Source organism: Tinamus guttatus, unplaced genomic scaffold, assembly GCF_059628265.1.
Source record: "Tinamus guttatus ecotype Peru unplaced genomic scaffold, ASM5962826v1 Tinamus_guttatus_pri_ptg000141l, whole genome shotgun sequence".
NCBI classification, from domain to species: domain Eukaryota; kingdom Metazoa; phylum Chordata; class Aves; order Tinamiformes; family Tinamidae; genus Tinamus; species Tinamus guttatus.
In genome coordinates this window covers 1,464,212-1,476,995 of record NW_028288675.1, presented here as the reverse complement: position 1 = coordinate 1,476,995, position 12,784 = coordinate 1,464,212, and the positions used below count along the sequence as shown (strand labels likewise).

Sequence of the window (12,784 nt, the reverse complement as noted above, 5' to 3'; positions counted from 1 at the left end):
AAGATGCAACCAAAATATGCATCAGGGTATTGCTTCAGAGAATGGCAATAGCTCTTTTCTTTTAATATGTAAGAATTTAGAGAACCTTGACAAATATGCAAGATAAACCAAGAAACTTAGAAGAACTTTTTTATTTGATATATTGCTTATGGGTCAATATCCTGGCAATAAAAATGAAAGAAAAAACAGCATTTTGACTGGACTAAGGAGAGTTTGGATGACAAATAGCAAATAACTCAGTTTAGTAAAAATTATGGGCTTGCCATTATGGTAACATTCTTCATCTGATACCAACTGATAAATGAAACTAAGCTGCTAACATTTCACGTTTGGAAATAACTGTCCTTCTCTTATGAGAAAATTAGTTCTCTGGTATGAGCAGAGTAGCAGTGGATCATCATGTCATGTCATATTGGTCATTTTGACAAGTGATGACTGTAGCAGTGAGATCTTCATTTCACAGTGGTTTATTTCATATTTTATTTGATTATAACACAAGATAATTAAAAGCAACATGTCCTGAAACTGTTTTCTATCAATTTCTTCATGAAATGCGGAATTATGAAATTTCTACCTTTTAAATATGTGCATGAGCTTTTTGTTTCAGCATTGTATATGACTACTAATAGATAAGCTGCTACATGTGGGTTCATGAATTGGTCATCCTATTCTGAGATCTATTTACAACCAGAAGGCAGCCAGTCTCTCCTACAGCTGAGAAATGAAAAAGGTGAAGTATGGAGAGCTTGTTTAAAATTGAAAAGTGTTCATTTTTCTAATTTCATAGCTCCTGAAGCACCTGAGCTTTCAAGCACTTGAGTGGATATGTATTAATGCAAGTAGGAGAGATCATAAAATACCAGATGCACAAAAGATAAAGATCTGAATGCTCACTAAAAGTATTTGGAAACCTCAGTTCTGCTAGCTGTTGGTTAGAGGTGGTCAGTCAATAACCGCCAAGAGTAGCAGGAGGCAACTTACTGCACTATATCATAAAAAGTAAATTCATGTGTGTTCCCTGCACATTGTGCATTGCAATCAATGCAGATGAGGCTGCATGCTGTACACAGTCATCCGGACTGAATCTTTTAATGGTCTTATGTGGAGGCAGAGTAACAAATGTGACGGGCAAGTGCTCTGACTCCCACCGAAACCAAGCATCTTTTTACTTTATTATATTTACAGTCTTGCTTACCTGCATATATATTCTATAATTGGGAGTTAAAATTGAACTATCCTTAAAACATGGATCAAGCAAACTGTAGATGTGTAGTCACACATTCAAAGCACAGATACAGGTTTGGATGTTTCCTTGGTTACTACTGCACACTGAACTTATCTTCTTAGACCCTGGAAAGCTTCTAGGGTAAAAGAGATGTGTTATGAAAATCCAAAATCTCAGAATAGAGTGTTTTCCATTTAGCATATAAAGAGCTGAATATATTTAAAAAATGAAAATGAAGCAATAGGAGAAAATATATATATTTTTATTTTTGTACCTCTTGTCTGATTTTAGTTCTTTTCTCTTGGTTTAGGTGAAGTGGAACATTCCCTGAAAAGAAAAGGTTGGTCAGTTGCCTTATTATAAAAGACCAATATTTTGTATCATATATGTTAAGAATTGTCTAGCATGTCTATGAATAGATTCTGTCACTGGTTACCTGTCAAACTACTAACTATGTATGTTGTACTTTAACAAAATCATTAAATAAGACTGTGGAGTTATAAGATTTGCTGTATTGCTTGCTCTTCTGGGAGAAATCTTGATTGTTTCATTATTATCCTGAAAATCTGAAAAAAAGTGTTCATAGCAGACCAATACGACTACTGCAGCAATATTGTCTGCACCTTTAGTTCATATGTGAGACTCCTATTAATGTCAATTTGAGTTACACGTATGCCTGGAAAGAAAGAATATCTATTAAGAAATAATGTCTAGGTACTGTTGAACATTTTGCCTTGTGTCAGTGCAGACTTCAGAAATAAGGACTGCCTATGAATCTTCTAGAAAAAAATTCTTAGTTATCGTTGAATTTTTACAGCAGACAAGGATGAAGCAAGTAGGATGTATAATATAAATCTTTTAGACATGAAAATTGTTATGCTGAAACATAAAACTTATGTTCAACTTCTATTAAATCAAAATGAAAATGTATTAGAAGGCTTCAGATACTGGTGATATCTGGTAGAGCTTTTCAAAACTAGGGACATTTTGCTCCAAATTGAACTCATGTTGATAATATCAAGGTGTGCTACCAACCCATGTGATTTGAATTTTCTATCCATCAAATTCTTAATACATAAATGCCCTTATTGAAGAATCTATCACACAGTTGGTGCTGAAATTACTACCCAGTTTTCCCTGAAGTTAATTGGAATTGGATCAAGCTTCTATTCAATGACACTTTTTGTCAGTCACAATAGGCTGTCCAGGGACCAAATGGCCTTGAAGACCAGGACCATTCATCTTTTTACGGACAATCCTTCATGTTAAGACTGAAGAAAATGCATAGGCAGCGTAGGGAAAATTTCTATCTAGTTATACTGTCAGTAAGATTATGTGAAGGTCTTAGCCTTATACTCTTTTTTTTTTCCCCCAAAGAATGTATTTAATTCTTACAGTAGATGCAAAGACTCTGAAGCTGTAGCACATTTCTGAGAGAAATCTAGGGTACAAGGGCTCTGCTCACCATGGGTGGGTGTAGCTACCAAGCTGGGCATGCTGCAGAGGTACTTTGCTGTTGGGAAGGCTTAATCCATAAAGACGTAACAGATGGCATAGTGCTCAGTCGGGATTCAAAGGTCAGAACCCTCCTCTGGAGATAAATACCTGAGAAAGTCAGCTGGGTTTAGCATGTGTAAGATAGAAGAGGGGCTTGTGGTTCCTCTAGAGCTCGGGATACTCAACAGGAACTCAATAGGATAATGCAGCCACCCACACATGAAAGAATGAAATTCAGACTAGTTTCATTTGCCTCTTCTGTGAAAGAGATTTTGAGTGAGCTCCAGAAACTAGCTATTTCTTAAGAAGGACTGATGATAGTAGTAGTCTAAAGCCCTTACTGGATATAGGCATAAGCTTTCACATAGCCACATCCCCAAATAACTCGTTACCATCTCTGGATGACTGGAGAACTCAGACTTTCATCCAAGCAGCTAGGTTTTGGCCTTAATTATACTGGATTTTGTCACCATGTCTGCTCAGTGACAGGCAGCTGTTGCTCCTCAGAGCTGTTATTTTCTCGCTTTGCAAGTTTCTCTTAAAATAAACTTCAGTTGAATGGCCTCAGCCCAAGTCTATGCAGCATTTCTCTGAAAGCTCTGTAAAAAAGACTAGAGTCAAGAGTTTTACTCCTTAGATGCAGTAAAATTCACTCCTGTGGCTAAAGCACATTAGCACTTTAGAAATTAGCTCTGGGAGGTAAGGCAAAGGCTTGGATGAGTCCTTGTAAGGACACACAGAACTCACTACGTCTTCCTCAAAGGACAAGGTGCAGATCTCTTTAAATAGCTTTCCCTAAGAAATATATAGCATCACATTTTTGGTCTACAAATAATATTTCCAGAGATAAAGCACTCCAAAACATTGCATACATGCTTTTTCCCTCATGGCTGCTGTTAGGGATAGGTCCAAAGGACCAGTAACTCACAGGCATTTGAGCACTTTGGAAAATAAGAATATTAATAGTGATCTGCAAAATCACTGCCAAAGATTTAGAGTTTGGAGTATTCTCCATTTTCACTTAAAGGACCATTTCTACATTTCAGTGCATTCCATTTTGTTCAACACTGCTTCCCACAGCTTGGTGGTGGCCTTCCCTTAGCAACTTGTGCTGGTGGCATTTGAATGTCCCCCACAAATAACTGACAACACTAAGGTCATGTAGCACAATGCTGCCATCTTCAGAAAAATCGTGTAAGAACAGAGTTTGGTTCTTTCTTCACATCTATTTTGCAGGGATACTCTCTCAGATTTCACTCTAGTGATATGCATTTGCAGTGAAATATTGCTGTGTATAAATTTTCACTCACCTTAGTATTTGTTTTGAAACTAGCCCACTGGCACTGTGTCAGGAGCTTTCATGAATAGATTGCTGAGAGCTTTTCAAAAACCTCCATACTTATTTTCAGTATATGGACAAGCCTTCAATTTTCTGCTTTATTGACTAGCACATTTTATGAATGTTTAAAACATTAACACACACACACAAAAATATTTTGTAATGGAAATGTTGCAGCTGCATGAGTAGTAAGTTCATTGGCAGCACAACACAATTATATACAGAAAATAAAGCCGGGGGAGAGGTAAGGACATTTTGTAATGATGAGGGGAAAAAAGTGCAATGATAATTAAAAAGCCAAAGAAAGCAAAGATAACCTTTCTAGAAATATAGATTGAAAGCAAAGATAATAAGGATACAAGTAATGACAGTAGGCTGGCAGATGCAATAGGGATAATATCAGTTGCAGAATCTTTTGCAAGTATTTAAAGGGTTTCCTAGTACCTCTTGATTGTAATATATTTTTTTTCAGCCCTAGTCTTACTAAGCCTTACTTTACTAAGAATATTTATCGTTAATATTTGGAAAAGTGTGAATATTTCATATCGTCCGAGAAAAAAAAATGCAATTATCACTTCAGGTAGTGAAAGATCACTCTGTAAAGGACTTTGCAGTCTTCCACACAAAAGACTGCATGTATACACAAAACATACTAAAACTGCAAATCATTTACACAAAAATATATTCAAAAGGCTAATAACAGTTTCTTGTAAGCTTAATATGTTTTGACTTCATTTTTTCTAGAACAATGGTTATGGCTGACAATACTGTTCATTTTTTTCTGGGTTAGTTTAACCTTTACAGACAAATCCAATTACCTGACAGCTGCATGTTTTCTCATATTTTAGTTCTTTTATTAGAATTTGTTATTATAGAAACAGAAAGAAAAAAACATTATTTCTTGGTGCCTGTAGCCAGTTTTAGTTGTGAAGCTGAAGAATGGTTGAGAAACATGGTACACTAGGACTAGAAATAGTCTCCTGTAAAAAAAATAGGCAAATGCAGAAACTTCAGCATTGTTATCTATGGCTAAAAGTTTAGTTATTAAACTAGGGTGGAACCTCACTCCAATTTACTTATGGGCAATTGAAAATTTAAATTCCAAGCATTCTTAGTTTAGCTTGGCAGGATATATGTGCACAGCTGGGCACATGTAGTAGGAGTTTCTAGGTATTAAAGTAGCATATTCTTTCACCTCAAAATACCCAAAGAATTCTAGCTGGAAACCATAAATGTAGTACTTAGTTTTGGGAGGAAGTTGTTCTAACTGAAATAGCTTCTATGGTCAGAACTATTCTTTTTTATTATTATTATTATTTTGTATTTGGAAACTTACTAAACTTTCTCCTCTCCTGTAAGATAAGCTGCTTTGATTTTATACTTGTACTTAGTTGAAATCCACTTTCTCACAGAGAGGAAAAAAAGATAGCACTTTTCTAAGTAATTTTCATTTTAATAAATACCAAAAAGTTAGAAAGAATTGAGCAAGTAAAAATATGGTTATGGTATTTTTACTGCCTCTGCATTACCAAACAGATCTTTTTTTGACACACGATTATTCTATACCAACAATCAAACAAGATTGATTTCTCTGAAGTAGAGACTTCTAACCTTGTGTGAGTCAGGGTGTATATATATGAGATAGAAAGAGCTATAAAAATAAGCATCTTACATGAACCTATTTTCCTTACTTAGCTGTAAGTCTCATTTTATTTTACAAAATGCAGTTAATAACTGGCAGATCAAAACAAGAAGTCAGAAATATAGCAGAAATTTCAATTAAAAGTTTCCAGGAACTTTGCTAATTACAAATAAGCTTTTTGGCAAAGTAACTTATCCTTCATTCAACTCTATCTCCTGTTCAAATGAGAATATGGTTCCCTGAGCACTAGATAGAGGGTTATTAATATGCTGAAAACACACAGGTCATGCTCTTAAAAGACCTGACAATTTCTAAGGGAACGGTTGGTTAAGTTAATGTAACCGGCAGATCTGGCCCAGGTGTATTAACCACACAGACCTGACTCCAGTATTTGCTCCCATTAACCCTCCAAAGGCTAAGACAGTCAGGATTTGTTCTGCACAAACTGTTTATTTGTTCAGATCTGGGTATTAATCTGAGCAAACAGGAGCAAATAAAATGCTACTAAAAGTAAAGGGTGGGATCATTTCCTAGATTTCCAGTTAAAAGCGGTCAAATAGCTCTAGCAGCCCTGCCTAGGAATTGGAAGAGCTGGGAACAAGCAGCTTGGAGAAGGCTGGTTGCAGATTTGCTGATCTGAATTTGAAAGTGTTTTTTTTTGTTTGTTTGTTTGTTATTATGGGCTGTATAGGCCTAAAAATAATTGTTCCAGGCCATTCAAACAGAGTAGAGAAAGGCATACTAACAAATACTGGAGATTTTAGTTCTGTAGTTTTTAATGTGTGCCTGGATGTATTTATCGATTAAGTACATAAGAACAGTTATACGTGATCATACCAGAAGTTCTACCCTTGGTGAATCAGGTAGAACACCTTATTGCTGTCTAAAAATGACCAAGAAGGGTGCAAAAAGAGTTAAACATATAGTGACAATTTCACAGAATATTTCTCCATATTCCAGACACTTGCCCAAGGCAGGGAATAGTGTCACTGAATACAAGTGCACCTGCTTACTATGAATTCAAGGCTACAGATAATAATGGGCACCATCTAGCACCACGTTAGACACCACGTGCTGGTGTCCCATCACATGGGGCTATGGGGTGCAACACAGGACCCATGGAGAGCACAGTTATGAAGCAGCTGGTGAAGACGAGGGTGCCTTAGGGAGTCTACAGCGTACAGTGACACCAAGTGTCTATTACAATTCTCCCATTAAAAAATCCCTACTAATAAGGCCTGCTGAAATTTAAAAATAAAGCAAATCGTATAGAAATAATATTTTATCGTTACTACGGTTTATATTGGAAAGATTATATTTGGAAAAGTTCCCATTAGTGGCTAAAATGGTAGTTTTTTTTTTTTTTTTCCTCTGGATAGAATTGGGTAGAATTCTAAAATTAGATGATCAACTTTCAGGCCATTTAAAAATCCTTTGAAAACACAATCCATTAGTAAATCTGTAAAAATAAAGGGAAAAAAGGCAAAGAAAAAAAGAAAAAAAATAAAGAAATGGGCTTTCTGAGGACAATATTCATATTCAGGAAACATCTATGTGAAAAAGATAAGCAGTTTCCAAGCCCAAAGTTAGAAATGGGCTAGGGAAGAGAAACTTATACTGCCACAGCTGAAATCTGAAAACTGAAATGAAGTTGTTGGCATGGCTGATATATGTGTGCCTTAGAAATTAATTATTCAGTTCCATTCATCCCTAAAGTACATAGCTATTTGTACTGGTAATGCCTTCTGAATCCATCTTCAGCTTCTTTTATGTTGCCATATGGTAATTCTCTTTTTTTGTACATGAGTTGCTATCACAGATCTTTGTAAAAGGCTTTCTCTGCCTCCCTGGGCTACATTTTACTACAAAGCATTCTGCGTATCTTTGTGTAAAGTACACCCTGCGTGAAGAAAATCAGAAGAAAATCATTGATTGATTTAGTTTTCAGATGTTGAACTGCTTTTCCAGATAAAAAATCTAAATGCAAGAAAAAAAATCCCAAAACAACTGAAAAAAAACAAAATCAAACCAACCCACAAACCCACAAAGGCATCCATTTTTGTTATTAATTTTCTTTTAACAATCATATATTTTTTTACTTAATCAAATCATATAGCAATAGCATTTCCATTATAAAATAACACTGTAATGCGGGGAAAATATTTTCCATATTACCCAGATAAAACATAGCTACATTCCTCTAGGGAAAAGGGATGTTCTTTTCCCTCTCTCAGAGGACAGCAATTTATAACTGGAATTGAAACATTTTAATCCAAAATTGCCAGCTATCCTTTAAAAGATACAGAGAAAACTTTAAATTATGAGGCTTCTAGTAATCCTAGGAAGAAATGTAAATAGCATCAGATAGGTTTTTAAATAGCTAATCTAACCTCTTAAAATAGGAAAAACTGTGTAAAGGTATTTATATTACCTTGAAACTCAAGGTTTGTGTGTGTGTGCTCATCAGAGAGATTTGTACCTTAAAAGAAGAGAAGAATATGATGCAGGCATCCCTCTGGCTGGGAGCTTGCTGCGCAAGATGCAGAGCAATTGCCTGATGTGGCACATGGGAGTGTAGAAAAGAGTTAGGACAACATGGGTGAAAAAACCACAAAACAACAAAACGACAAAAAAACAAGAATCATGTTCTACATGAAGAGAGGTTTCTTCTGTCTTCATTGATCACTAATTCTCTCCCCATGGTATTTTTAATGGCAGTAAACAGGTTGAAGAAAACTATGAAAAAAACTATGAAACTATGAAGAAAACTATGAAAAAAAATCCAAAACTCTGATAAACCAACAGCACCAGAATTTGAATTTTTGCTTGTTTCTGAGCAAACTCAAATCCTGTCACACTGTTCCATGGAGTAAATGCAGCAAGTGAACCACTAACATGCTCCAACTCATTGGAGTTGGGCGGCAGTTGGGGGGCACAGAAACAACATCTCTCTTCTGCATGCCAGCCCCCATAATGGCCTCACAAGGTGCTTGATCTAATAGGAATATTTTTTGATGGATTAAAGCATTAAGGTCAAAGCTGTAGAGCTGAACATAGGAACTGTGGTTAGTCTCCCCCATCTCTTTATCATCATAAATAAATAAATAAAGTTATATAGGAAAAGATATCTTTGACACTAATCAAGATTAGAAATTTATTAGTGTATACATTGGTTTTGCTCCTCTCAAAGGTCGACAAGTTTTTTCTCAATAAAACTTTATTTATACAGAACCACACCATGAATGCTTAGCCAGAGACAACTACTGTTGATTCTGATGCCCTACAGTGTAAAGAAACTTCAGCTGTAAAGAAACTTCATGCTATTACAGAATGCCACACCTACCAGCAACACTTACCAGTCTGATAAGCAAATAAGATTGGACTGAAGTAAGTGCAGGCTGTAAAATTTCTTACAAAAATCTTCACTGAGGCCTGATCCAGCAATGCCTTTGTGGTGTTTGCTTCCATAAAGAGAGACACACATAACAAGTTTTACTTTCCAGAGAGAGGGGAAAAAAAAACTTTCTTTTAAAAAATTAGCTTTGTTTTTTCTTTTTAAAACAGAATACAGAATTGCAAAACTGAAGTCTGGGGGAAAATATTAAAATATTTATATATTTGGAATGTACACTTTTTTTTTTAATGAGAAACTTCCTTAGATTGAATATATTCTACTATCTTCTGAAGATTTCCAAGTCTTTTAAAAGTCCAATCTCTAACAGTCATCCATACGGAAAAAGCTGCCTATAGTCTTTCTGCAACAAGCTGAAGCTGCTTTTTGAATAATTACTTAAAACAATGGAACTCTCCTCCCCTTAGAATTAATAGATACTCAGAAATTGTTTTTCCATTAAAAAATGGAAACCTTTACAGAAATGGAAAAAAAATACAAAACATTTGGACACAGTTACCAAAAAAGTACATTTTGTCAAGATCTATTTTGTTTGGTAATCTGAGACTTTCAAGCTCGACATTGATCTGTTGGGACCATTACCATTTCCGCTTACGGTGAAGGATATGGTTCACTCTCAAAAAATAAATCCTAAACATCACCCATCTTTACAATTAATTCTCTCATCCTGTGAGTTTTTATTCAACAGTTCTCCATCACCTTGTCTTTTTTTTTTTTTTTTAAGAATATAGATATTTCCCTATCTTACTGAAAGACAATTTTCTATTGAAACAGGGGGTATATTTTCAAGCAGTCCTATTAGATGTACTAAAATGACTAAAGTATCAAAATCAAACTGAAAGATCAATGACAGTAATCAATGATTTTGCAATAAAAGGATTCAATAAATAAACAGTAATATATGATATACTTCTTACCACTAATTGTTCTGACTGAAACTATATCAATTTTATTATGGGATATAATAGCTTTAGCAACATGGAGACACATGGACATAGTTAGTTTTCTCTAACATATGTTACCACTGTTACATTAGAAAGTAAGAGAGTGCAAAAGAATGGCTTGTAATGAAATCTTTGCACAGGTTGGAATATTTTGCTTTTATGAAAATGGCACATTCTCTGTTCTGAAAATGCTTTCTTCCCAAAGCGTCTCCTTTACTGTATAGTCTTCAAAACAAATAAATAAACAATAACAATAAAAACATCATGGAATAAGAATTAAGAGAATTCATCAGCAAGATGATGAAGTTGCTAGCAGATGGTCTCCAGTGAATTGTCTTTTAGGCCTCAACAGCATGCAAAAAACTTAGTATCTACCAAACAGAATCTAGCATAGCTTATTTTGTTCTTTTTTGTTATAGAAAACAAAGTTTGTTATAGGGGAACACAAAATGTGCTTGGTTGCTATTCAGGATAGAAAAATTGTTCAGAAATGCTTGAGGATCATGTTCTCTGTATTTGTGATAGCTGTTTAGTTACACCAAATAAAGTATCAAGAAGCATGAAGAAAGGCACCGACCGTGAAGTAGCTGAGCTTTGCTGAATAGGTTTAGGACCAAAGTCACTTCACAGCAACCTTCACATTCTAGAGAAGCATGCTGTTTTCTCTGAGCACTGGAGCACACCGTTTCAACTAAAGAGAATCCAAAGTGGTCTTCTGCAACTTTTGTCAAAAGTAGTCTTATTGGGCTAAATACTGCAAACTAAACAGAGTGCGTAACCATATTCAGGGATAAAACACGGAAAATTTTGAAAGAAAAAAAAAAGGAGAATCATAATCTAACAATCTTTTTAAAGAAGTTGTAGTGAATTGATTATAGCATTTCTGAAAGAGATGGAGATAGGTTTTGAAATTGTCACACTTAAATGGTGCTGTGACCTGATATCTCACTCAGCGGATGAGCACACAAGCCTTTCAGCATCTTCATTGGTAAGCACTTCAGCACTTCATCTCCTGTTATATTTTCAAGCAAGATCTTGGTCAAATGACTTTCCCAAAAAATAGTTATATGTCTCAACCTGAAGTGTCTACGAAGCCTCAGAATAGGGTAAGATCTAAGAAAACACTGGGGATAAGACTGTACTACCAGCAAGCTGCAAGGCAAGTCACTTACATTAGTCATGTGTCATACACTTCTCAACACTGAACACTGATGTCAGAAAGTTACACTAACTTAGGTCCCTGATTATAGGCATAATCCACCATTTTGAACCCACAATTAGAAATATTACCTGTCTTTATATTTTTCCACTATGCCTGTTGTAAAAAACTTTTTTTTTTCCTCCTCCTCTAGAGTATAGCTACATGATGTATTAGTAGCTTGCTGCAAGTTGCTCTAATGTACAATTTCCTTTATTCTCCCTCTAGCCCCATAAGGATAACTGTCACCCTCACCAGCTGGTACTATCTAGATTAAAAATAGACTTTAGCTGCACTATTGCAAATTTCTCCTGAGGATACCAGCAGCAAGAGATTTGACTACAATTCTTTCTACAGACAGCATCTAGAAACACATTAGAAATGACATCCCTCTCATCTTCTAAAGCTCTTAACACCACTCACTCCTGCCTTGCCCTCAGTATCTATCTCCACCAACTCTTCAGAATAATCAGCTGCCTGATTCCAATTAGTTTTGATAAACTAGTAAGGATATAGTCCCATTAAATTGCTGGCAACAGCTGTAAGGGTTTTGGCTCCTCAAAGGCAAATTATTAACCTCTGGTTCACCAGAACTCTGAGTAGCAGTCATTTTCCTTTTCACACTTAGATAATATGAAAGAATGTCAAAGCTCTGAAGGCGCATATCATTGTGTTGCCTGTAAAAGAATATGAAAAAGAAGGCCAGCTGGCACAATTTGCTTAGAAAGAACAAGGAATCATTATTATTACAAATCGACCTCCATCTTCTCAGCTATACCTTAAGAAAAATAAGAGACATTAAACATATCTTCCATCCGCACTACACTATTAAAGTAGAAACAGGATGCATGAGGGCATAATATGGAGTGACAGGAATCAGAGTTAAATTCCCAGTACTTTTGCTGGTTTCCTGAGTAGCTATAGGTAAATCATTCCTGTATTATTATATGCGGATGAGATTCCCTTTTTTGGCTCATTTTTGACTGCACTTTATTTATTATTATTATTAATAATAATAATAATACTTGAATGGTTGATTGGGATATTGAAGGCATATTTCAGCTATAGGATGGAAACTCTGTAAGGAGAAGGGCCTAGGAGCTTAGCAATGCCAGCTTGCTATTCACCACTCCATCCTCTTACGAAGCAGGTAGGAAGGATGTACATAGGGAGGGATGTACATAGGCATAGGGAGCTTCTTTAGATCTACAGCATGTATTGAGATCTATTAAATACTCTTGTGAGAAAGATCTATGTACAAGATGGGAGCAAGACACAGTTCAGGGCCACTCTCTTCCACTAGGAGAAATAACATAATTTGGTTTGTAAAGCTTGAAATGTTCTGTTGGAGTAGAGGGGATATTATGTCATAGTAGAAGTACTTAAAATGATACGCTTGGGACCTCTGCTGAGCCCATAAGTGCTACTGTAATGCAATTACTTTAAAATAAATTAAAAATAGTACTATATTGTTTACTATAACAAGGAGATACTTAAACAAAGAGATGACAGAAAATTAAGATCAGA

General features: G+C 35.5%; 1 protein-coding gene across 1 annotated transcript in view; it reads left to right on the top strand.

The window, feature by feature from the left end:
* The window catches only part of TRDN (triadin), a 270,244-nt gene that overhangs the window by 96,562 nt on the left and 160,898 nt on the right, over positions 1-12,784 (top strand). Inside the window, exon 5 of the mRNA XM_088521987.1 lies at positions 1,536-1,565. Within this exon, the coding sequence (XP_088378113.1) occupies positions 1,536-1,565 (30 nt within the window). The remainder of the gene's footprint in view (positions 1-1,535; positions 1,566-12,784) is intronic.